The sequence below is a fragment of the Anastrepha obliqua genome, chromosome 5 (assembly GCF_027943255.1).
Source record: "Anastrepha obliqua isolate idAnaObli1 chromosome 5, idAnaObli1_1.0, whole genome shotgun sequence".
NCBI lineage: Eukaryota > Metazoa > Arthropoda > Insecta > Diptera > Tephritidae > Anastrepha > Anastrepha obliqua.
This window is the reverse complement of record NC_072896.1, coordinates 91,807,236-91,833,315: the sequence shown is the minus strand read 5'-3', so window position 1 is coordinate 91,833,315 and position 26,080 is coordinate 91,807,236. Positions and strand designations below refer to the sequence as shown.

General features: G+C 33.7%; 1 protein-coding gene across 1 annotated transcript in view; it reads left to right on the top strand.

Annotated features, from left to right (window-relative positions):
* LOC129248263 (uncharacterized) overlaps positions 1-23,042 on the top strand; it is a 53,752-nt gene extending 30,710 nt beyond the window's left edge. The window contains exon 2 of the mRNA XM_054887747.1: positions 20,279-23,042. Within this exon, the coding sequence (XP_054743722.1) occupies positions 20,279-21,447 (1,169 nt within the window). The 3' untranslated portion in view covers positions 21,448-23,042. The remainder of the gene's footprint in view (positions 1-20,278) is intronic.
* The last annotated feature ends 3,038 nt before the right edge of the window (positions 23,043-26,080 follow it).

Here is a 26,080-nt window from a genome sequence, read left to right as displayed (position 1 = left end):
GATTGAACTGTAAGCAATTAGTGGCTGTATGCGAAAAATTGCATCAAATTAAGAAGCACAAAAACAAAGCACAACAAAAAAAAAAAAAAACCAAAGGAAACACAGCCCATAAAAACAAAAGGCATAAATATTGCAATAGTAAATAAGACAACTGCCAGAGAGAAACCACAACAAATAAAAAATGGAAATTCGAACAAGCAGCGGTTAGTTGAGACGATCTGATCGACGTTGGACAGCTGAAAAGAGTTGAATAATTGACTAGACGAATAGTGATGGAAAACATATGTACATACATGTGTTGAAGTGTGTGTATACATGCATACACATATACACACATACATACACATGTCCAAACATAAGTAGCTAAGAAATTAATTGCAAGCGCCGCACATAATTAAGATTCATTAAGTCTGCATTGGCTAAAGGCGAAAATGCGTAAAAGGTGCACAACAACAGCAACAACAACAAATGCAATCGTACAATTGACAATCGAAGGCTAGCATAGAGATGTTGCAACGTATTTTATTTATGTATGTCTGAACGTCTGCTGACATGCATTTAAAAAAATATTTTATGCATTGCAACGTCGCGCGACTTTGACGAACGACAAATGACGGACATGTGTTTGTATGCATGTAGGATGTGCTGTAGGCAAAAGCAATGAAAGCAACAAAAAAGAAAAGTGAAGCAATTCAAAATTCAGTGCAGCAGAGCTGAAGGAGTGTTGCTCTCAATCGAAAGAGGCGGTGTAGGAGTGGAATAAAAAAAGAAGGGAATATGACATAAAATAAAATAAAAATATTGAGAAAAATATAATAAAATAAAACAAGTAAACTAATACAAATTAAAATAAAATTACTTAAAGTGAAATAAAATAAAACAACATAAAAAATTTAGAAAAATAAACTAATTTAAAATATGTACAATATATAATTTTTAAATAACTAAACATTAAATGATATTACATATAATAATATATTTTTAATTTAAAAACAAATTAAATAAAAATTGAAATAAAATAACATTAAAAATAAAGTAACATTAAATGGAATAAAATAAAGTTCAGAAAAAAAATTAAGCAAAATAAAATTAAATAAAAAATAAGTTAAAATAAAAACAAAAAAAAAAACAAAACAGCATAGCATTACGGAAAATAAAATTAAATAAATTTAAGTAAATCATAATAACTTAAAAAATGAGTTAAATAAAATAAATAAGCAAAATAAAATTAAATGAAAAAGAAAACTAAATTGAAAAATAAGTAAAATAAAATGAAATAACTTTTAGTAACATAAAATAACATACAAAAACATAAAATAAATAAAATAAACTAGATTAAAAAAAATATAAAAAACAAGTTAAAACCTAATAACAAGATAACTTAAAATAAAGTAAAACTAAATAGAGTTAAATAAATTTAAATAAAATAATTTAAAGTGAAATAAAACGAAATAACATAAAAAATAAATTAAAAAAAAGCAAATTCAAAAAAAGGAAATTAAGCAAAATAAAAAATAAGTTGAAACAAAATAAAATAAAACAAAGTAAAATAAAATTGCACAAAATAGAAGAGTGAAGTAAAATAAATTAAAACAAAACAAAATAAAGAAAAATTTAATTTAACCAAAAATAAAGTCCAATAAAATTAAATAAATTGTATTAAAATAAAATAACATAAAAACATGAAGCAAAATAAAATAAACTAAATTAAGAAAATGAAGTTGAAAATAAGTTAAAACAAAATAAAATAAGGTGAAATAAATTAAAATAAAATCAAATGAAATAAAATAAAACATTATAATTTAAAGTAAAATAAAATAAATTTAAAAAAATTAATCAAATGTAATATGAAGTTGAAAATAATATAAAATAAAATAAAATAAAATAAATATGAAAAGAAATGAAATAAAATTAAATAAAATAATTTAAAGTGAAATGAAATTAAATATTTTTAGCGAAATTAAATAAAATAGCGAATAGTTAATCAAGATACGGCTTATACAATAAAATAAAGTTTAACTAATTCAAGTAAAATCGTTGTGAAAAATATAAAAAACACAGTTCTAAAATCGTTTTAATTAAAATAAATTGAAAATAGTTAATGGGCCACCCTATTTTCAATTTATTTTAATTAAAACGATTTTAGAACTGTGTTTTTTATATTTTTCACAACGATTTTACTTGAATTAGTTAAACTTTATTTTGAAAAGTGAAAAATAACGCGCTTTTCATTTGAAAAATGCTGATGTTTTTGTTGCAATATAAATAATAATATCAAAACATAAAATATATAATATAAAAAAAAATAGAATATATAATGAATAACAATAATATATAAAATAAAAAAGTTTTCCCACAAGTGACCGCGTGAGTAGTACGCTTTGCTGCCTTTGAAAAAAATTTAAATGACATTGCGGCAAAGCGAAGGCTCAATTTTAACAATGGCGTATTGAACCTCGTCTTCCACTTCAGCAATGGCTTTTGAGGTATTGATATACAATTTTTCTTTCAATAAAAAAACAAAAACCAGAAAAACAAAAAAAAAAAATCAAAGGCAAAAATCAATGCTTTCTAATCATCTCGGAGCTTTCACAATTTTGAATTTTGAATTTTTAAAATTTTTTTACGTTATGGGTTCATTTAGTTCTAATAAAACAGCAATACCGAGAAAATAAATGACGCTAAGTTTTTGATGGAATATCTTAATGAAACAACCGATCTAAAAACATATAAGTATATATCTATAAAACTTCTCTTTGATTTGTTTTTTTTTTAATATATTTCTTATTTAGAATTTTTTTTTCAAATTTCGTTAAGTGCTTAATAAGATATCTTAATGAAACACCCATTAAAAAAATATGTATATAAAACTTCTCTTTTCTTTTATTTTTTAATTGCGGCATCTTAACCCATAAAAAAAATATATATGTATTTATAAAAATTCCCTTTGCTTTGTTTTCTTTTTTTAATTTTTTATTTAAAAATTTTTCAACCAGACACTCATTGCCTTCTTTTGCAGGCAATCGTTTTACTTTTTCTTTTATCTGCTTTGCTTAAATGGAGTTTTCAAACGTTTGCCAACAAGTCAACAACAAGCAATAGCTGCTGTATTTACGCATAAATATTTAGTAAAAGTCTTGTATGCTTGCTTTGGTGCCAAAATTTTAAACAAAATAAAATATGAAAAATAACAACAACGAAAAATCAAATAAAATAACATGAAATATTAAAAAACATTTGAATAAAGAAAAAAGAGAAAAAAAGCAAAGGGAAAAATTGCTTTGAAAAAATATCCAAAACCTTGTGTGTGCACAGATGCGGTTCCTCAAGACGCCACGCTGTAGCGCGATTAAGTATGTACATATGTTTAAATATACGTCTGCACATGTACATATGCACATACATATGTACATATGTGTGTATGAATATGAAAATTGTATAACCTTTTTTGATACACGATTTCATGAAATGCCGATCTCTCAATACCACCAGCCAACCGCTGAGCCTGTAAAACATATGTAGAAATGTTTGTGTGTGTGTATATATCCACGCATATTGACTCCGCACCTTTATTTAAATATTCGTTAGCATTTTCCTTTCATTTCGGCACATTCCTTCGTTTTGGATAATGTTTCTGTTGGTGCAACTGTCGATCGCTGATCAAGAAATCAGAAAAATGCGATCAACATCCCTGCCCTGAGATGGCGCGTGAGGCGAGGAAAATCCAGAAGTAGAGGGGATAAATAGCTGAGCAGCGAGTTGTGAGTTGCAACAGCCCAGAATTCAAACAGGCCCATCATACACTCATGCACACGCAGATACACGGACAGACTGACAGGCCATACAGACAGATAGTTCAATATTTAAACAAGCAGCCATTCAGTCAGTCAGTCGACCAATCGAGTATTGCCGCAGCCGATCATTTGTGTGTAGGCAGTCCATCAGTCTGACACACAGATCGCTGCATGCTGGCAGCTCCTGTTGTTCGGCAGCATGTTGCCGATAAAGTTGTTTGTTTTCTTTGATTTTTTGGCGTATTTTTTGCAATTCAGTTGCACCCTAAGCGGCGGTGCCGGCAGCCACGTTAAGGCAATCAGATGTAGCCTTGACTGCGGTTACTGCTCAGAACAGATGTGCAAATCTGCTTCCAATTTCTTCAACGGAATTTCACACTTGTTGAAAGATGAAGAAGGAGAAGAAGGACAAGAGGAGGAAGGCCACTCGTGAGCTACATAATATCTGTATGTGTGCTTGTGTTTTTTTTTCAATATTTTTTGCGTTTTATTGCCCACTTCTTTTTTATACTTTGCTCTTTGCTCTTTTTTTGCAAAATATTTCTGTACCTACCCCACCTTGGCGTGTAGGAAAAGATGCCTGAGTCCTTCCTCCCATTGCTGTTTGTTGTTGTTTTTTACACACTTGTCTATATTTAACATTTCGTTTTACTTTGGCAATTGCGCAAAAAATATGATTTTCTGATTGATCTGCTCAATGGATTTGTTGACGCAGGCGTTCGAATGTTTATATCATCCAGACACACGCAAATGTGTACATAACAGCAACAGCAACAAAAACAAAATGTTTCGTTTAACTATTGCGTGTTTTCACTTTTTCATTGTGTCTATTGGATCAGTTTTGTTTTTAGTTTTTTTTTTTGTGTGTTTTGTACCTACGATCGATGACGAAGATTGTTGCTTTTTTCCTAATATATGTAGGTGTGCATGTATGTGTGAATAGTTGTCAATGACGCTGGCGCCAATTGTAATTGAAATTTATGCGTATTTGGTTGTAAGCAATTGATTTTGTAAAACAGTTCAATAGCTCAATTAGCAAATGGTAGGGAGTGCTAAATTTCAGAAAAAGACTGGGGGTTTTTGATTTTCATATTTCAAATGGCATTGAAAAGGCAAAAGCGAATTTACATATTTACAGAAAAAAGATTTCAAATTTTCACTTTTTTTTTTAATTTGCTGAAAAATTGAATTGAAGTTGACATTTTTTTTTTGTCTTGGAATTTTGGAACAATTTTTAAATGATTTTTAATGAGCAAAATAATAATAGCAAAAAAAATTTAGCAGAGTTCAAATTTTGGAACAATTTAAAAAAAAGGAATTTGAAACCTAGAAAAAAACTAAAAATGGGAAAAATAAAAATAGCGTGCGATAAAAATTTTCTATGTTAAAATTTTGGGACTTTAAAGAAAAAAACTAAAAAACAAATTATTTAAAAAAGAAAAACAGCATTTGAAAGCCAATAAAAATAAAAAATGAAAAAAAGAAAAAAAGCAGGCAAAACAAGGTGCAATGTTGAAATTTCCGAAATTTTGTTTACGAAAAATCAGCATTTTGAAACCTTGGAAAAAATGTAAAAAATGAGAAAATAAAAAAAATAACGTAAAATAAAAATAGCGTGCGAAAAAAAAAATAAAATTTTGGAATTACAAAAAAATAAATAAATAAATAAAAACTAAAAACCAGCACTTTAAAACCTAAGAAAATATAGGAAAATAAAAATTATGTGCGAATAAGATTGTCCATTGTTAAAAATTTTGGAATTAAAGCAATACAATTTTAAAACCTAAAAAACCAAATATAAATTTAGGAAAATAAAAATAACAAGCGACATAAATTTTCAATATAAAAATTTTGAAATTAAAAAAAATGCATTTTAAAACCTAAAAAACAAAAATTAAAAATTAGAAAAATAAATTCCAAAAAAAAAAATTGTTTTATGTTGAGCGTTTTGAATTGAAAAAAAAAACAAAAAAACGCACTAAAAGCCAATAAAAAATAAAAAAATAATGACCGAAAAAATTGTACTATATTAAAAATTTGCGAAAAAATATTGTGCTTTGTTGATATTTTGGAATTAACAAAAACCAAATAAAAACCTGTACATTGAAATGTAAAAAAAAATGAAAAATTACAAAAATAAAATTAGCACGCGAAAAAAAGTGTTCTATTTTGAAATCTTGAATTTTTTTTTACGAAAAAAAAAAATAATTTTAAAACGTTCATTGATTACCGTTACGATCTAAGTCTCCAGAATTTAAAAAAAAATTGTTTTTTTTTTTCAAATTTTTCAATTTTTTTGTTTGCAATGAAATGCAATTATTTCGATTCGATCTAAAAGAATTTGAATACAAAAATTGTATATGGCTTTTGAATTACAAAGATTTTTTTTTAATTCCAATTTTTTATTGTAATGGCTCTTAAGCTTATTACAATCGATTTTGAGCATTGCACATTTGGGTTGTGCACAGATAATTTATATTCAAAAATCCAAATCCCAATAATTCTGCACCATTTCTCACATTTTTACACATCACATCACATATTTTATAACTTTCCCTTCTTCCATTCTTCCCTTTTTGCTTAACGCGCCGCACTAATTCTCAGCTGGGTGTATTTTTTTATTTTTGTCATCAAAGTAAAGTAAATTTTCGGCTCAGCATCAACTCTTTGGCGCTCATATTTCATGCAGGTCAAAAATTTCGTAAAGCCTGCAGCATCGACAAGAAAACGCACAAGTATAGGTGCTACTCGTATCCAAAACACTAACATTTTGTGATGCTGCAAAGGAAACAAAAAACTGCTTAGCCGCGCGCACAAGTGCCAACGAAGTCGGCAGCGGTGGTGAGTGAGGCAGGTTATTTCGCTGGGGGGCTAAGCTGAAGAACACAAAACTCCAGTAAAAAGATGTGCAAGTGTTTTTATAGTGTTATGCATGCAGATGTGTGTGTATATGTGTGTGCATGTATTTGTTTTTGCTTTATGCACGGATCATGCGCAACAGTTGGCGATAGAGATCGCTAAAAGGGGTCACGTTTCGCCGTGGCTATAATTTATGAGTGCGCTGATTTCCGACACAAAAAAAAACGAAATGAAATAAAAAAACTGAAATAAAAAAATTAAAAAAACGAAGCAGAAATAAAACGATTAAAAGGCGAAACTGAAGGATTTTAGGATTTTTTGTTTTGGCCCCCAACAAAAGTATTGACTAATTTCCCAAACCGTAGAGAGGTGCACTGCTGCTTGGATCGTGAAAAAAAAATGTTCGCTTATCAGGGCGACACAATCACGCTACCAGCGGTACAACAAGAGGACAAGTGTAATAAATTTAAAAAATTGTATATTCCTCGAAAGAAAAAAGAAGAATAAAAACGAGAATAATCTTCACGGACTGCAGCCTTAAGGGAGAAATTTACTTTTACAGAACCGCGCAACTAAATGCATTGTTTAAAGAAAATCTAAAATGAAGCATAGAAACACCTGTAAGGGATAAAGTCACGTCGTTGCACGCTCAAACACTAATCAACCGAGGAAAAGTGCCATGTGAATTTGAGGAGGGGGAGAAAGTAGTTATTGTAGGTACAACTGATTTTCATAGAACTCAACACAAATCTAATGGGAAAGTAACTGCTTGTGTCACAGCAATCAAAAATTAATACGAAAAAATGGAATATAAAAAATGAACATAAAAAGTAACACAAGTAGGGAGACCAAAACAAAAAAATTAATAATTACACAATGTGTGTCGCGATGCAGGAATTTCCGAATAATAAAAATACGAATGATTGCATGAGAAAGGAGCAGCAACCCCCAAACATATCGATTCTCAAAACAATGAAAACTCCAACAAGAAATAAAGGCACACTACAACAACACTTTACAATCAAAGCAAAAACATCACATTTTCAGAGGAATTTCCCTACGCCGCCACACAGCTGTGGCTAAAATCCGAAATCTGTTCACACAAGCAGCAGTAGAAAAACGCAACAGCAGCCGAAGTGCCAGCCGTAATAGGGGAAAAATTGTTGCCTTGGAAATTACACAAATGCAGATACAAATGTATGTATGAGTAGACACATTCATACACGCAGCCACGCAGCCATATGTGACTTGAAAGCAAACAAATTGTAGGACAAGTGCTGCTGCTGCTGCCGTTGTCGCTGCTTATCTTTGGCTAGGCTGGCAAACACATGCGCGCTTACCTGCGCTACACCCCATCGCACATTTGCTGACTCTGCCTTGCTGCTGTACAAACACACGCACACACCCATTCATTCAGTTTTGAGACTGAGACCTTGCCGCCCTTTGAGCTGGCTTTCACGCTGGACTTCACTTTTTCACACTCACTTTTATTTTGCTTCACGCATCCAAACACACACAGACACACGCACAGATGTGCATGGCATACTCAAATATTTCTCTTTTATTCTATTTCTCACCATTTCTATTTATTATTTTTATTGAAACGGTTTATATTTGTTCTTAATGCACCACCTTAAACTTAGGAAAATGTACATTTGTCTACTCGATACCTTGCGCGTGCAACGTAATCTTCTACCTCTTTTAAGAATGAAAATTGTGTTGATAAATAAATATGTGTGTGTGTGTGTGATTTAAGCCCCTTAATGGCATTCAAATGTCTACCAAACAGAAATGCATGCTTTGTGACAGGGAATTATAAGGTAAAAAATAGAAAAATAAAAATATGCTTTGATTCACATTTCTATACGCTTGGGAAAAATTATTTACTCCAGAGATTTTAAAAGTCCTTTAAAAATCAACAAACTGATTTTCGTTTTCTAGCGTCAGAAAATAAATAAAAAATCTCAAATTGATTGATATTTGATAATTGAAAACAAAAATTTGTGAAAAAATGTTCAAACTTAATATCGAGATTATTACGCCATCAACATAACACTTTGGCCATTAGCTCTTGCGTAAAATTAAACGCGTAGGTATGGCAAATCGAGCATATTTTGACCCATTTCTGGTGTATATCTTGGCAAGTCTCAGTTGCGCAGAGCTAGTCTAATATTAATAACTTAATTTCATATTACTTTTCACGCGTTTTTTGAAGTGAATTTTCTTTACAGAAGATGTTCAAAGTTTTGTACTCCTCAAAACCTGGTCATTCCAAAATACCTATGCTATATTTTACACCCGAGGATATCATAGAAAAGGCTTTAGGCTGATTTAAGCGATTAAAAAAAAAGATTTTTGTGTTTTTTGCATATTTTAAAAGGTTAACGATTACGTCATTTTGTGTCAAAATTGCATGCAAAACAGAGGAAAACTGAGGGAGTTATAGAACTTTGACTGAAAGAATTTAGTAAGGGCAACTTGGCACTAGTGAGGATTTTGACTCATTTAGGCTCTCTGCCTACTTTTGCCTTTTAAAATCTGTGTAAAATGAAAAAATAAACACAGAAAGCTTTAACAAAAGTGATCGTTAACAAAAGTGATCATTACAAAAGTGAGCGTTAACAAAAGTGTCGTTAGCAAAAGTGCGTGTTAACAAATGTAAACTTTAGCAAAAGTGAACTTAAACAAAAGTGAACTTTAACAAAATGAAGCTTTAAAATAAGTGCCCTACCATTCCTCAGTTCTTTAAGTCATAATATGAGCTTGAGCCCAAAAGTGACCGTTAACAAAAGTGAACTTTATCTAAAGGGAACTTTATCTTATCTTACATTTTTTAAGCAAAAGTGTGCTGTCATTCCTTAGCCACATTAAGTGCATTAAGTAAATGCTGCATTTGAGCTCAAATACTGAGTTTGAACTCACCTAGACAGATTTTTGAGGCTGAATTAAGCAGTTTTTTTGAGCATAAAATTGGTTTTTAGCTCATACTTTTTTACTAAGCTTTTGAATATTAGTCTTATTATTAATTACATAGATTTTCGTGAACTGGTTCGAAACGGTTTGAATAGGGTATGAAACGGTTTTGCGTTTTCGATTTAAATTAAGTATAAGCAAGTCAAGTAAAGTAAAAAATAATAATTAAAATTAAACAGAGGTGCTGAATAGCTAAACAATACTGGACAGCTCAATGTATTGAAGGCGTATTCGTTTTGATCCGATTCAAAATTATTTCAGTCTGCTGGAACAATAGGGGACCCGTAAATGAAGAAATGCAGGGTTAAAACCTATGTATTGATCTTAATCGACTAAAAAACAGTAAGATGAAGGGTTTTCAACTAAAGTATATGTTTGTTTGGGGGGAAAAAATCCATTATTTTTGCGCAAATGGGTCAAAACTGCTTTAAGGTCGATCTTTCGCTCTTGGGCGATGCTACGACTAGTAATATGCCGGTCAACTTCGATTATTTCTGTGATTTTATCTACATTTTTGCCGACGGATCTGCCTGTGCAAGGTGCATCTCTAACATTAAAAAATGCCTGAATGGAATGAACAAAACAAAAATTGCACGTAATTAGCTGTTACAGTATCGGCACCATAAATACTATTCACACTTTCAGCGGCCTGGCTTGCATTTTCGCCTTTATCAAAGAAAAACTGTGAAATGTGTGGAATTTTTTCTTTGTTGACTTCCATTGTTAACACCCTGTAACTCACAACTGAATGGAACAAACAAGAAACAGCAAACGAATTTTTTTGGGGGGAAATGTCGCTTTGACAACGAGTATAAACTTTGAATTGTTTGATCGATACTTTACAAGATATCGATCACTATAGCCATCTACCGAGAATATGGTGGATTTCCTTCAACTGCCATCTGGAGCATGGGGCGTTAACTGCTCCTCTTCGCCAACGAACAAGGTTATGTGCTATCGATCTCAATTCGTTCCTTGTTAGGCCGGAATATTTCATGGTGCTACGCGGCTTGCCAATTCCTCGACCGGCTTGCTGAAAAGACTTCCAGTTCAGCGCCCGTTTAGCAACGTTGCCGTCGCTCTTTTTCAGCGTGTGGCCGTTCCACTGCCATTTCCTATGTCGTATTTTGGGTGCTGCAATCAACTATGTGAACGTTCCAAATGTTTGCAGCTCATTTAAGAGGGAAAGCTGAAAAGATTTAAAAATAATGCCCTCTTTAAAGTCCTCGTAATTCATAGGTTTGGTTTTTCTTTTTTCTATTTCTTTATTATTCCTCATGGGAAAATAGGGCTTCAACAAAGCATTTATATCTTATTCGATTAACTGCTGTTCTCTTTGCACCATCCCACGTTTGGTTAACTGCTTCTAAATCACAAAGGTTAGAACGCCTCCAGGTATTTCGTGGATGACTGGGTTTTCTGTGTTTTTCATGGCTCCATTCAAATGCTGTTTGCTTATGATTTCCCTGTGCTTTCTGAGAGTGTGCGTGATCCATCGCAGTTCATAGGCGGTGTTTTTTTTTCTAATATAAAATATAGCTGAAACCTCACAGAAATATGTGTATCTACATATTTTATAGTGAAATGTTTTTATAATTTAACATTTTCATTCATTCAAAAGTCGTTTCTTTGTTCACTCCTTCGAAGAACAACCAGCAAAAATTTATTTCCGTACTAATTAGTTCGGTTGCTTGAATTAGTTCAAACTATAAAACTAATTGAATTAGCATTTAAGTGTCGTCGCTACATGCAAAAGCTCGACGCTTAATTTAAAATTGTGCGCTATTTCTGAATTGAGGCATACGTATTTTTGATACAAGAGGAAACTTTTTTTTATATATATGTATATACTAATATTATAAAGAGGAAAACTTTGTTTGTTCGTTTGTTTGGTTGTAATGAATAGGCTCAAAAACTACTAGACCGATTTTAAAAATTCTTTCACCATTCGAAAGTTACGTTATCCACGAGTAACATGGATTATATTTTATTTTGGAAAAAAATAGGGTTCCGTAAGATATTTGGATTTTTCGGACACAAACTGAAAAAAATCCTATATTGTAATATAAAATAAACTTTTTGTGTGTGTTCGCTAACCGGCCGTGTCTTTGCACCGAATTGAACCAAACTTACACACATTGTTAAGGAGGTATTGAAGATGATTTCCGTATAGTTTGAATACCTATTGGTAGATAGGGTCTCGAGATATAGGTCAAAACGTGCACCCGGTTAACCTTCGGACGTGTATGTACAATATGGGTATCAAATTGAAGCTGTTGGTGAATGCTTTAGTACAGAGTATTTTTCATTCCGCTCCGTCACTGGGGTCTCGAGATATAGGTCAAAACGTGGACCCGGCTAACCTTTGGTTGTGTATGTACAATATGGGTATCAAATGAAAGTGCTTTAGTACGGGGTAATTTTCATACCTACTGCTGACTAGGGTCTCGAAATATATGCCAAAACGTGGACCCGCCGTGTCTTTGCACCGAATTAAACCAAACTTACGCACATTGTTAAGTAAGTATTGAAAATGGGTTTCGTAAAGTTTGGTTGTAATTCGGAGCACTGGCAACGGGTACAGCGTTCTTTTGAACCAGCCATAATGTCGCTTACTTTTTTAACGCTTGGGGCGGAACTGAACTGTCAAATTGACAGTGTGAGTTACAATGTGTCAATATTTCTTTCTGATTTGGATGCCATAAGGAAAAAACGTAAGTGCAACATGTAAAAATTGTTTGTGCATTTTTTTTGGAGTGGATTTTGGAACAGTGAATAATTTCTTACGAAATTTGAGAATTTTATGTGAAATCCGAATGAAATTATGTGTTCGTGCTCCAATGCTTAATAAAACATATAAATTGAAACGAAAAATTCATGGATGATCAGGAAAAAAGACGATTGTTTCTTAGTTATTCATATGCGTTGATTTAAAATTTAAAAACAATCTTCTTTTTTCCTGATTTTCAATTTATATTTTATATTTACTCAAAAACAAATAGAAAAACAAAAAATAATGTTTATGCCAAAGCGCTTGAATAAAGAATAAAGAAATAAATAATATGAAAACCATATATTTTCTGTTCTAAACCATATCTATTCTATTTTAGTGTACCCAGCGAAGGGGGCCGGGTTTGCTAGTGTATATATATATATTTTTTTTACATTTCTCAACAATAACAAATTTTTCTTGATCAACACTCGTAATGTATGGAATTTTTACTATTGATCGGTAGTCAAGCCAGCCAACCAGCCAGTTAGTCACAATAGCAACTTTCGGTGATTTTCCCGCATATGTCTTTGCCGAAAGGTTATCAGCATTCGAGTACGTGTACTCGTATCATGTAATGCGCCACCAACAGTCATATGGCTTGACGAGATTAGCGAGATGTATTTAGACGCACGTCCTAGTCTCAACTGATAAGCGGAAGCATTTTTTGTTTTTAAATTTTTCGTTTAGTCATTTGGTATGAATTTGTGTACGGTACTAGGGAAGAGACTATGCTAATTACTATGTAGAATCTCGCTTACCAATTGGCACTTGATAACTACATACCTACGCTCATGAATGAATGTTGTAGTGAATGAGTGTTCGGTGAGTGTAGTGAGAGCGAGTGATCAGTTGGTGCCTTGGCAATTGATTATTTTCACCATCAATGTGAGAGTTCAATGGCGCACGCATTTGTAGATACATTTTTGTTGCGCCTCCACTCCACAAATGGCACTGAAGAAAAATTACTGCAAGTGCACATCAAATGAGTGGGATTTTGAGTTTTTTTGTGGTTATCATTTTAGTTTTTCCTGTCTTCCGCTGTATTGTTTTGCGTATTCGTGCTAAGTGGATGTTATCGTCACTAGAAACACTGAAATTTTGTATTTAAAAGTCGTCATATATTCAAGATTTGTGTTGTATGTATGTACATATGTGTTTACCTATCGTTAGCACGCGGCGCATCATATTTCTATTACCCGCATGAAAATGGTGTGCTTTCATTAAATGTGATGGGCTGTTGTTGAAATGTGTTTATGCTAAGAAATAACAATTAAAAAAATGTTTTTTGCTCAATAGCAGAAAATATTGCGTGTTACCTACACAACTGTTTTGTATTTAATTGTGTGTTCTGACGATAAGCATAAAAAATAATTAGAAATATTTGCGTAAGAAGTTTTGCTATTTTAGTAGTGCAAACTGTTTTTGAAAAGGTACAAAAACTAATATATGAATGAAGTGTAAACTAATCATTAGGAATAAAAACAACAGCTCGAAAAAGGTATTTATCGATTTTTAAATAAACAGGGGCGCGCTGAAAGCTTTTTACTACCTAAAATGCGTGAAACGGTTTGAACCGGGTGAACCAGTTAAGAATTTATTTTGCAAATTTGGCAATGGCGTTGCATAAGAAAGCTAAAATAAGTAGAAAAGTTGAAATTATTTTGTATTTAAAGTACAAAACTATATGAAATATGTCTAAACTAAACGTTAGGAATGAACAACAGCTCGAATAACGTATTTTTTCGATGTTTAAATACACAGATGCGAGCTGTAAACATTTTATTACCTAAATTGTGCGAAACGGTTTGAATCGGTTTGAACCGGGTGAACCGGTTATCCAATTGTTTTTGCAAATTTGACATCAGTGAAGCATAAGAAAGCTAAAAAAAGTAGAAAATAGACACCTAAGGTTAAAAAATAGACAACTAAAGTGAAAAAATAAACAACTAAAGTAAAAAAATGGCCACAAGTTTTCAGTTTACAGAGCTAAATGCGGCTATCATCTCGATATTTTAAATTTAATCAGCTCCATTATAAAAAAATATATTATTGAATAGGTTTCATATACTTTGAGTGAGTCGAATCGGTTATGAATGTCATTTTAAGCACCGTATGAGCGTAAATAACGGTTTATACTTAGAGTAAACATTTTTATAAAATTTCTTGGATTTTTCGTAAGCTTTTCTAAAATGTTCGCCAATCGATTGATACTACTTTACACTAAACTTGATAATACAAGGTGGCACAAAATTAAACACCCTATCGCAAGATTTCTAATTTTTGCAAATGGCGGCGTACGTCAATTTTGCAGCTAATTTGCTATATGTGAGCGGTTGGATTAATTTTTGTGGATTTATTTATTTTTTATTATTTTTAATATTTGCTAATCACTGCATATGCGAACGTACTTTAAGTTTCTATCAGTAAAAAAAAAATAAAAAACACGAATATTTCTCATTTTATTCTAATATATATGTATAAAAATTTATTTACAATATAAAAAAAGTTTCAACTCAGTGGGAATCCGCTCTCCAACTTAAATGTGAGCATTCCCTTATTTTCACAGGAAATTTGTTACGTTTTTTTTTTCATTTCGCTTTTAAGTCAAATTTAATTTAATAACCATAAATCACACAAACACACATCCAACTTACACTCACCGACTCAAGAGTTTTCAGGCCTGATTTCATTAACACCAACTCATCACACACGAACTCGTGCATGCATCCATACTTTGTAACAAAACAGCTTTGCATTATGCGAAAAAAAGCGCACAAAAATGCCTCACAATTAATTGGAAACAAGTAAGGCAGGGAAAAATTAAAACAGTTGTATTATTAAAATATTATTCAAAATAACAACAATGAATTATTATTGAAGCAGAAATTGGTAGTCGCACGGTGCTGGGTGTTGGCTAGCACCACTCGGAAGAGTCGTAGGTTAGGCTCAAACAGCGAACACTTGGCTAGAGGCTGATTTTTCTATTAATCGGAAAATATGCAATAATGAGAAGCAGCTGAAGGGATTGCCGTTGAGTTGGGCCAAGTGAACTCAATCAATATTGGAGCAAATGTTATATATTAAGTCAGCGGCGGCAATTAAAGTGACTTGAAACCAAGGCAATAGAAAATTAGTTCCTAGAAAATTGCATCTCTAATTCTCTAATATGCCTCCATGCAGCCGTGCCTACTTTTGCACTTCAATCATTTTTTATTATTATTATTTTTTTTTTTTGCAAACCATAAGCACCTCTACTACCTGCTCTCCCAGCTAGCGCTCGTACGTAGGCACGTGTAATTCGCACTTGTACGTACTCAGTTGGTCTACAGTTATGCAAATTCTTACATAGGTACATTAACGGCAAGCGACTGTTGGCGGCTGGTGACGATCGCCGTCGACGCCTTCGGTCATTGCCTCAAAGCTGTAAGTTGACATTCAAGCAAATGTGTGCTGGGTGGTGTCGTTTGTATGTGTGTTTGCGCATAAATTGTGACGCATGCGTCAGCGCATTTGCGTTTTTATTGAATTGCCTTTTTTTGTCATTTTAATAAATATTTAATTTTATTCACCTTTTATATACTTTACATACTTATAATCTGTTTTTGGTGCTGATTAACTACGCAGCACACTGACATACTGCTGGAGGTGGGTCGTTACTTTGGTGGCTGCGCTGGCTGGCCTGTTTGTCGGGTTGGTTTTGAAATTTTTGCGGTTTTTGCGATTGTGACATTTTATTCTGCTAAGCTACGCTTGTCTGAAGTGTCACAAGTACTATGCGCCACTGATGCCTTTAGTAGCAGTTCACAGTCGCTTGTTTATCAGTCTCTGGTTTTTATACTCGTATTGCACATTTGTGTTGTAAAAATTTATTGGGCGATGTGTGTATGTTTGGTAGAGGAATTACATACCAGCGCTTTGTTTATCTCGAGGAACTTTCACTGCATGCAGAGGTAAAGAATTACATTTTTGATCGATTTTGCATAAGGCAACAAATTGTCTAGAGCAGCATCTTAGTTCAAAATTTTCTTAGTTTTAAATAGAAATAATCAATTCATAAGCAAAATAAAAAATTGCGAAATTTTCTGTGGTAAAACACACATTTTCAAGCATTCTGCATACAATTTTAGTGAATCGGTTCGAAACCGTTTGAACCGGTTGAATCGGTTATGAAACGGTTTTGACATTTAACATTGGACATGCATATAAGGCCGATAATAAAGCCGAACATTCTCAAAAGCTCGAAAATTTTCCGAAAAATAGCAAGGAGTATCAGAAAATTATGTTTTTCATGCAATGTAGATATAATTAAATGCATTCTTTTCGAAAAACTTTGAAGCCGTTGAAACGGATTTCTAGTGTGCCTTCTAACAAATGAAAATGTGAAAAATAATAAAAAAAATTGTGAATCGGTTATGAAACGGGTTTGACATTTTAACATTGGACATGCATATATATGTCATAATAAAGCTAAAAAAGTTCGAAAGCTCAAAATTAGCAAGTAGTTACAGAAAATTATGTTTTTTGAGAACTTCATCCATTTTGGGCACAATTAAATGTTTTATTTTTTAAAAACTTTCAGCCATTGAAACGGAGTTGCAATTTTGAGTCTGCCAACAAATAAAAATGTGAAAAATAATAAAAAAATAGTGAACCGGTTGAATCAGTTTTTCCATTTTGACATTGAGCATGCAAATATACAGGTTTCTGAAGTTAAATACATATATTTAAATTTAGTAAATCTAAAATTCAACCAGCATTAACGGAAAGTTATATAAAAAAGATTTAAAAAGCAAATCTCGCTGAAGAAATTGTATGCTATAAAGCCTCAAAAATGGGGGATGCAGCAAAGAGTGAGTATTCAAACAGTCTGCTATATTACGAATGCCCATTATAAAATGGCTTACGCTGATTTTGAAACACCAAAAATTTGATTTCTCTAAATGACACTAGAATGATTTGAGTTAGTCGTCTTTCTTTTGCCCTCTTGTAAGCAACAAAAAAAGTAATTATTTTAACAAGTTAATTTACTAGATCACAAATTGGCTGCTTCATTTACTTATTTACTCATTGCAATTAATAAAAGCAAAATTCAATAGCCTATCCGTATCGCCCGAAAAATGAGTGCGTGCAACGCCCATCATCAGCACAATTACCAGCCAGGCAGTTAGCACAGCTGTCTACCGCACGACGAAGCAGGTTGCACCTGTTTGCACTGAATGCAAAATGCGCTAAAACCCTTCACTGCTGTCCTTTCATTTTCATTAATGGTCATTTATTTAAATTTTCTGGTTTTTGTTTTTGCACGACCCGCCTCTCATTAATTCAGCTACAAACGTGGCAAGTGAAATATTTCGAACCGCAAGCGATTTGCATACCAAACACATTATCCTTAATTGCCACTGTGCCACATATGGCGGTGACTACGCATTTGTTACATGTTGAGCAAGTTTCAAGTTTTCGGAATATGAAATGCGAAAGAATTTCAAAAAACCACCGCGAAATATAAATTAAAGAAATATATATGAATATTTTAGGCACTCGTCATTTTCGTTCTTTCGTCCTCCTTGTTCGCCTTCGAATGCGATTTGCGATTTTGTTTTTTTTTTTGCGAGGTTATTGCCTTTGTGTTTTGAACTTGAAAACAACGCCTGTGCGTTTCTCTGCTACTCACATTCGATCATACGCTGATTTATGTGTTTTTACCAACATTTACTTCTCTGCTGCCTGAGGTTTGCCAAGCCAAATCGAAAGACTGCAGGACACAAACCTGTTCGGCTTTGGGTAGGGGCGAAGAGCGACAATTTTCAGAGGATAAATTTTGGTTTACATGAACATAAATTTACAAAAATACGAAAAAGCAAAAAATATTCAAAATTTTCATGAGCAATAAAAAAAATGTATGTGCGTATATTTTTGCTAAAAAAAAAAATTATTTTATTTATTTGAAAAACGAATATATTTTTTTTATAAATTTATAATGTTTTTCAATTAAAGAAATTTTAGCCCCAAAAGCGCCTGTTGTATTAGCTAAACAACTATTTCGAAGCCAGGCATAGTATTTTATATGGTTTGTAGATATTTTTCATAAAAGGAGGCGAAACGGTTGGAATCGGTTGAAAAGGTTAAGAAACGATTTTTGAAAATTGCCTTTGGAAACTGCTGAAATTAAGTGTCTGAGAGTGCGGAAGGCACGAATTTGGCTAAGTGGTGTTTTTATTCCGCTTAATTTGCGTGTGTAATACAGTTAGTCAAAAAAGTTTTGGCAGAATGAGTTTTTTTAGAATATACGCAATGTTTTTCATGCCAATTTTTTGGTTGTTGTTAATTTTGTGCAAAACTATAGTTCATAATACAACAAAAGCAGCTTCTTAAAAATTCCATATTTATAGAATAAAAAATATATATATATTAAAATTTCAACAAAATTTCGAACTTTTTACGCAAAATTCTTTTTTGTTTTGGTTTTTTAGTCTCAGACATCTGATTTCCGCAGTTTTTAAATGAAATTTTCAAAAATCATTTCTTAACCGTTTCAACCGATTCGCACCGTTTCGCCTCTAAGCCAATACTTTTGTGACTGACTGCATATAACATGCAAATTATTGCTATTAGTGCTATATAAGCTCTGATTTAAGCGCCGTATTCAAGCTTCTAGGCATTTTTGGTGTTGTATTTACATAAACGATGCTCCAAAAATGTCAGCTCGTTTGTTAGCAACGAAATTTACTTAGCAAGTCAAAATTTAATTTGATTTAATTTTTTCAATCGATAACTAATTTGAGCTGGGGCATCTACCGCACTTTGTTGTTTCAGCGGCTGTTTGCGTGTAGCGGAAATGACAACCCACAATTTCCTGCCAGGAACTAAAAACCACTAACTGGCGCAACTTTAAAGGCAATGACGAGTATTCAAAGCACAGAAAAGAGTATAATTTTAATTGCAAAATATCTTAAAAACAATTATAAGATTATAAGATTGCGAAAAACAATGAAAGAATACAATAAACTTTTAATTAAATTACCAAGTTTTCTTCTTTGAATACATTTCAAATTATATTGAAAACAAAAATATATTCACGCATCTTACGTCCAACGAATTGCAATAAATTATCTTCCCATTCCTACCCACCGCTCGTTAGTATCTTAAATGAGCCGTCACCTGCTAAGCTCAAACGATTAGCAGCGCGTTAAAATGCATTAATTTCTCGCTACGGCCACAGACGCCTCCTCTAGCGCTACCAAGCCGCAACTGCTAATGGCCCATTGAGCCGTTAATATGTAGTTAAGCGGGAGTTAGTAGTGGCTTTGAGTCATGGCCAAGCCCTGAAGCCACAAAGCAATAGACGACGAGTCAGCGGACGCGTTTAGCTAGTTTCAAAACGTTTAAGTTTTTATGATTTTATTTCGGATTTGTGTTTTTTTGCCTTCTCACTTCTGGTGACGCCTCGTCAGCCGGTTTGCGGTCGTCGCTTAGGAGACAATGTGTGTGCGCAGACGCGTAGGCGGCGCAAACAGGTTGGAGCACATTTTTTTTACTGTTTATTTTTCACTCAATACATTTTCACTTTTTTACCTTTTGTTGTATTTTATTAACAACTAAATAATTTGGTTATGCAAATTAGTGTCGCAGTCATACACGCAGGCAAGAATTTGCATATGAAACAAATCGTTCGGATCAATTCGAAAGGCGAGAACCAAGCGAATTACTATAATTAATAATAGCCGCTCCGTTAGTGCGTTAGCGAGCGAACTTTTAACAATTTTCGCCTTCCTTCAGCTTGCCTTCGCTGTAGTTTATTCATAAGTATTTGTTACTGACAGCCCACAACGTACAGCTTGACTTGACTAACTCTTTATTTTTTCGCTTCTTCCACTTCCAGGTTCACCCAATTCCAATGACCGCGATGCCGGCTTCTGCTCTGGTAGCTCTGAGGGTGGCGATGATCTCGATCGCATTGATCAGGTGCGTCTCGAGTCCAGCAATCCCACCAGTCCCGCCGATGCCACAACAGAGGCCTCTGAAGATTCCGTCGAAGTTAAAGTGACACCCATTGCGCTCGTGCGCAATAAACGCAAAAGTTCCGAACCCTCCAAAGTTGTGGACGCCACTGTGACCGCGACAGGAACACATGCGACCGCGCTCGCCACGGCGCCCCTCAAGAAACGTATCCGCTATACCTCAACCACAGATTCGGCTGTGGTATTAACACCACCCGCACTCGCCACACCGCCACCGCATGGCATCTGGGATCCTAGTCAAGTGCTACCTCACGAGTTGATGCCCAATCCCGCACAAGTATTTGTGCGGCATCCGGGTGTAACAACGCTGCATCGCATACCTGCGCCCACAGTAGAAGAACAATTGGAACCTTTAGCGCTGGTAGCGAAAAAACCCATTGGCGGCACGAAGGAAAACGAGCATGCGCACGCATACACGCATGCGTCTGCGACAAGCTGCACCTCCAATGACATAGCATCACCCGTTTACGTGCCAAAGAAACAACAGGCAACCGCAAATAGCCAATTAAAGTTCCATGCCACCACAACAGAGTCCGTCCCTTTGGCGCTAACGACGAGCGCAAATCACTTAGTTCCAACCAAGCAGGCGTCCAGCCACGACGCACTATGCGCATCAAACGTCGCCGAGCAATACAAACCCAGCAACGCAGAGGAGGCGCCCAGTGGTAGCGGCGCAAGCGGTAGTGGCGGCAGCACTGGTAGTGCCAGCGCGCGTCCCCAGCAACGCAACTACAAGAATATGACACGTGAGCGCCGCATCGAGGCGAATGCGCGCGAACGAACACGCGTGCACACCATTTCGGCCGCCTACGAGACGCTGCGACGTGCAGTACCCTCCTACTCGAATGCACAGAAGCTTTCAAAGCTGTCCGTGCTACGCATCGCCTGTTCCTACATATTGACGCTGAGTCGCATGGCGGGTCACGATTACAGCGCAGATGGCTCAGAGCCAGCAATTCCCGATTGCTTTGATTCGGTCACGGATACCATACAGACTGAGGGCAAGATCAGAAAGAAGAAGGATGAGTAAAAGGGTGCGAAAAAGGGAAAAACTAAGAAAACGTACGGCAGTATGCCAACGGAAGGTTTCAGCGTGACGCGTAGTACTTAAGACTTTTATTTTTTAATTTTTAGTTGTTATTTTTAATTAGGCAGTAAAGTAACAAATATATGTCTATTGTGACTGAAGCTTGTACGCGCAGGCGCATTAAAGCATTTGGAGCTTTTGCATATGCGCATAAAATTAAAGCCAAAAGTGAGAGAGTGCGAAATGCGCGTGAGCAAGCGTAATAAAGCTTTAAAAGCGTTGATATGGCTTACAAAAAAAAAAGATCAGTTAAAACTTTACGGTTAGCTTAGAAAAAGCGCTGACAGGTGCAAATTTGAGTGAAAGCTCGAGTGAAAGCTCGAGTTTTTCGATGATATTAACTAAGCACTTTAGGTAAGAATGAAAGAGTGATGTAGTGTCGCTTCGAAAATGAAGTGATTTAAAGAAAACTATAGATTAAAGTAAATTAGTTGTAAATTTATTTATATGCTAAGTCAGTACTTAGACGAAATTCGGAGCAGAGAATAATAAAGAAAAGTATTAAAAGCGTGTTGTCAAACAAAATGAGAAAGAAAATTAATGAAACAGTACAAAAATCGTAGAATAAAATTAAAGCAAGCAAATGAGGGTAGAAGATTTTGTGTCGACAAATAATTGGAACATAGCAAACCGCAGCAGAAAAATTAATTAAACAAATAAATGAAGTAATGATAAAGTAGCAACCATTTTCTACAAGATTACAAAAATAAAAAGATTTTTCGAGCAACTGCAAAATAAACAAATATTTTCAACACAAATTTAAAAAACAAAAATCAAGTAAGTTTTTGCAACAAAAATAGCAAATCTTGACATAGAAATCCAGAACTTTTGCTTGCTTTATGAGCGTATTCTAAAAAACAAGACAAACAAAAACAAAAAAAAGTATTGATAATTCGCTCGACTCTCAAGACAATAATTGTAATTTTCAGCAAATAATTGTAAAGAAATTTTTAAATTTTTTACACTTCAACAAATAAAAACAAATCGAAAATAAATTTGTTGCTACAAAAAAAACTTAAGTGACAATAATTAATAAACAAGTAAAAAACAAAGATGGGTTATACAAATTTTTTCCTAAAGTAAGCGTCATTCAATTTTGAAAACTTCTTTAAAGCAAATACAATTCAACAATGACATAATTAAATAAATGAATAAAAATTATAAATATTTAACTCTTGCTCTTGTACAAATTACTGTAATTATTACATGAAACGGCATGGCAAATGCCCGCAGTCCTAAACCACTACTACTACTACTGCAAATATATTCAGGTGTAGTAGCTACGTTCACTATTTATGTATGTCTGTCTAGTTACCATAAACAACAAATACTATGTATCTACTTATGCAAACCTATCCAGGCATAAGGATGTGAATTGGAAAGGGAACAAATCCTACTGCTATTTTATTTTTGAAATACGACGAAGTGAAAATTTATTCAATAATTAATATTTAATTGTAATCTCATTGTTTTTAGTTGTTAAGTTGAAGTGCCATAAAATGCGTTGAAAAAAAAAATAATAAAAAAAATTACTGAACTTCAAGGAAACAAAAAACTACAATATGAAAATAAAGTTCAAGGCTACACTTTCTGGTGTTTACAAATATTGAAAAATGAAAATGCCTGTGTCTTATTATTTCAAGGGGGGCTGTTATTATTGGGAAGAAACAAATTCAGAAAAAATTCAAAAAAAAAAAAAATAAATAAAAAAAATTCAGAAAAAAAAACAGTTCAGCACTGAAGAGCAAATCAATGATTGAATGAATGAAAAAATGAGGCGGCCTTAAGATCTTTTGCGCCCTTATGTGTTAAGGGTAAATATTTCGGAGTGAACTGTGCACTCCCGCCAACAACTACCACTACAATATTCACGACCCTCAAGGAAAGAGTACAAACAGGGCATTGTTAGACAGACACAGAGGACTCAAAGCTCGAAGAATATTGCAAACATCTTCGAATATTCGAAGTATATTCCGAATATACATATATGGATCTCTATTAGTTTTCGGGTCCCCGATTATTGTTGTGTTTTTCATACTGAACTGAAGCAGGAACGTAGAAACAGGACGTTGTAAGACAGGCCGAGTCTAGCCATGTTGTTGTTGTTGTTGTTGTACACTCCTCACAAAAATTAAGGGAGCAAGAAAAAAATTCAAATTTTTTCAGGTTTTTTGACGGACTGTATCTATGTGAAAAATGATCGTACCAGAAATTTAAAAAAAGCATTTTGAAGCTCCAGGGCTCTACTTTTCGAATCCGTGGAGCAAAAATTTTGCCAGGCCACGGTTTCAACGCAATCTGAAAAAGTATGACGAAAAAAAAATTTTCCAAATTTTTATCTTTCTTTCTTGGGCTCCACGGGCTCGAAAAAAATTTTTTCGATAAAGCGATCATATGGACCAAAAAGCCTGATTATTCAGCTTCATTTTCCTTTTTTTAAATTCTTCCTACGTCCATGTGTCACGGAGATATCCGGAATTGAACAAGAAAGGACCCTTTTGTCCTCAAGCAGCGATATCTCGACAACGAATGGTCGCATCGGAAATTGGAGGACGGTTTTGGAATCTGCAATAAATTCCCCATAAAATTCCGTGTAGACGTTTCACGGCGAAATTTTTTTTTTCTTTCAGTACTTCCCTGCAAAAAGTGGAAAAAATTGAATTTTTCTCTTGATTTGGAAAATCGGCTGTATCACCGCAAATATTGAGCATTGAGCAACGGTTTTCAGGGTTTTTTTCACCTTAATGTATCCCTAATAACCCTGTAAATTTTTAGATTGATCCACTGAACCGTTTTTCCGGGCCGATCAATCAAAATTTTTAAAAAAATTAAAGGAACAAGATGTTTACCCTTAAACATTTTGTAATTTTTTTGAAATGGAAAAATCTTTTTTTCTCTCACTTTTTTTCTCAATTCTGCACCAGATACTGCATTAGTTCAAAAAAAGAAACACAAAAAAAAATTTCGAAAATTTTCGAAAAAAAAAATTTTTTTTTTTTTAAATTTTTTGAATTTTTTTTTTTTTTTTTTTCTTTTTTCATAAAGTTATAGCCTATCAACAAAGCATAAAAAAAGGTCTACACCTTAATTTTCGTATTAAAAAATTTATCGAACAAATTAAAAGTTGATACCCCCAAGGCAGGTCGAATATTCGTTTTACGAATATTGGAGCAATTAATTTTTCTGCGTTACACAAAGTGTCTAAAAAACAGTTTTTTTAAGACTATCCTGCTTTCTTGGTTAAAAAAACCAAACAACAGTTTTTGTCAAAACTCGAGATTTTTAAATTTTTGGTAAAAAAAAATTAATTCAAAGTTTTCGCAAACTTAATTTTTCATTCTCTGAGAAAACCACACACATACACGTGCGTAAGCACAAAAGAAGCGTGAATCCGACCGAGCAACCTCCACGTGGTGCGCTTTGGGTAACGCAAATGCCGGCGGTGGATGTTCCAATCCACTTTTATGTGGAATAATTTCAATATTTGACTCAAATTTAAAAAAAAAATTTTTTCAATTTTTTTTTCGAAAATTTTCGAAATTTTTTTTTGTGTTTCTTTTTTTGAACTAATGCAGTATCTGGTGCAGAATTGAGAAAAAAAGTGAGAGAAAAAAAGATTTTTCCATTTCAAAAAAATTACAAAATGTTTAAGGGTAAACATCTTGTTCCTTTAATTTTTTTAAAAATTTTGATTGATCGGCCCGGAAAAACGGTTCAGTGGATCAATCTAAAAATTTACAGGGTTATTAGGGATACATTAAGGTGAAAAAAATCCTGAAAACCGTTGCTCAATGCTCAATATTTGCGGTGATACAGCCGATTTTCCAAATCAAGAGAAAAATTCAATTTTTTCCACTTTTTGCAGGGAAGTACTGAAAGAAAAAAAAAATTTCGCCGTGAAACGTCTACACGGAATTTTATGGGGAATTTATTGCAGATTCCAAAACCGTCCTCCAATTTCCGATGCGACCATTCGTTGTCGAGATATCGCTGCTTGAGGACAAAAGGGTCCTTTCTTGTTCAATTCCGGATATCTCCGTGACACATGGACGTAGGAAGAATTTAAAAAAAGGAAAATGAAGCTGAATAATCAGGCTTTCTGGTCCATATGATCGCTTTATCGAAAAAATTTTTTTCGAGCCCGTGGAGCCCAAGAAAGAAAGATAAAAATTTGGAAAATTTTTTTTTCGTCATACTTTTTCAGATTGCGTTGAAACCGTGGCCTGGCAAAATTTTTGCTCCACGGATTCGAAAAGTAGAGCCCTGGAGCTTCAAAATGCTTTTTTTAAATTTCTGGTACGATCATTTTTCACATAGATACAGTCCGTCAAAAAACCTGAAAAAATTTGAATTTTTTTCTTGCTCCCTTAATTTTTGTGAGGAGTGTAGTAGCACAAACAATCCCCATACATCCCCTTGACCGAGAATAAATTCGCGTCATTCCAGTAACGTAGAACTGACTGCCGTGGACGCGAGCCCATCCATGTATACATAGATAGCGCGAAGCTCGAAGACGAGATGCGCAAAGTTGTATATTTCGAACATCTGGCGATCTCCTTTACTTTTCGGCTCCCCG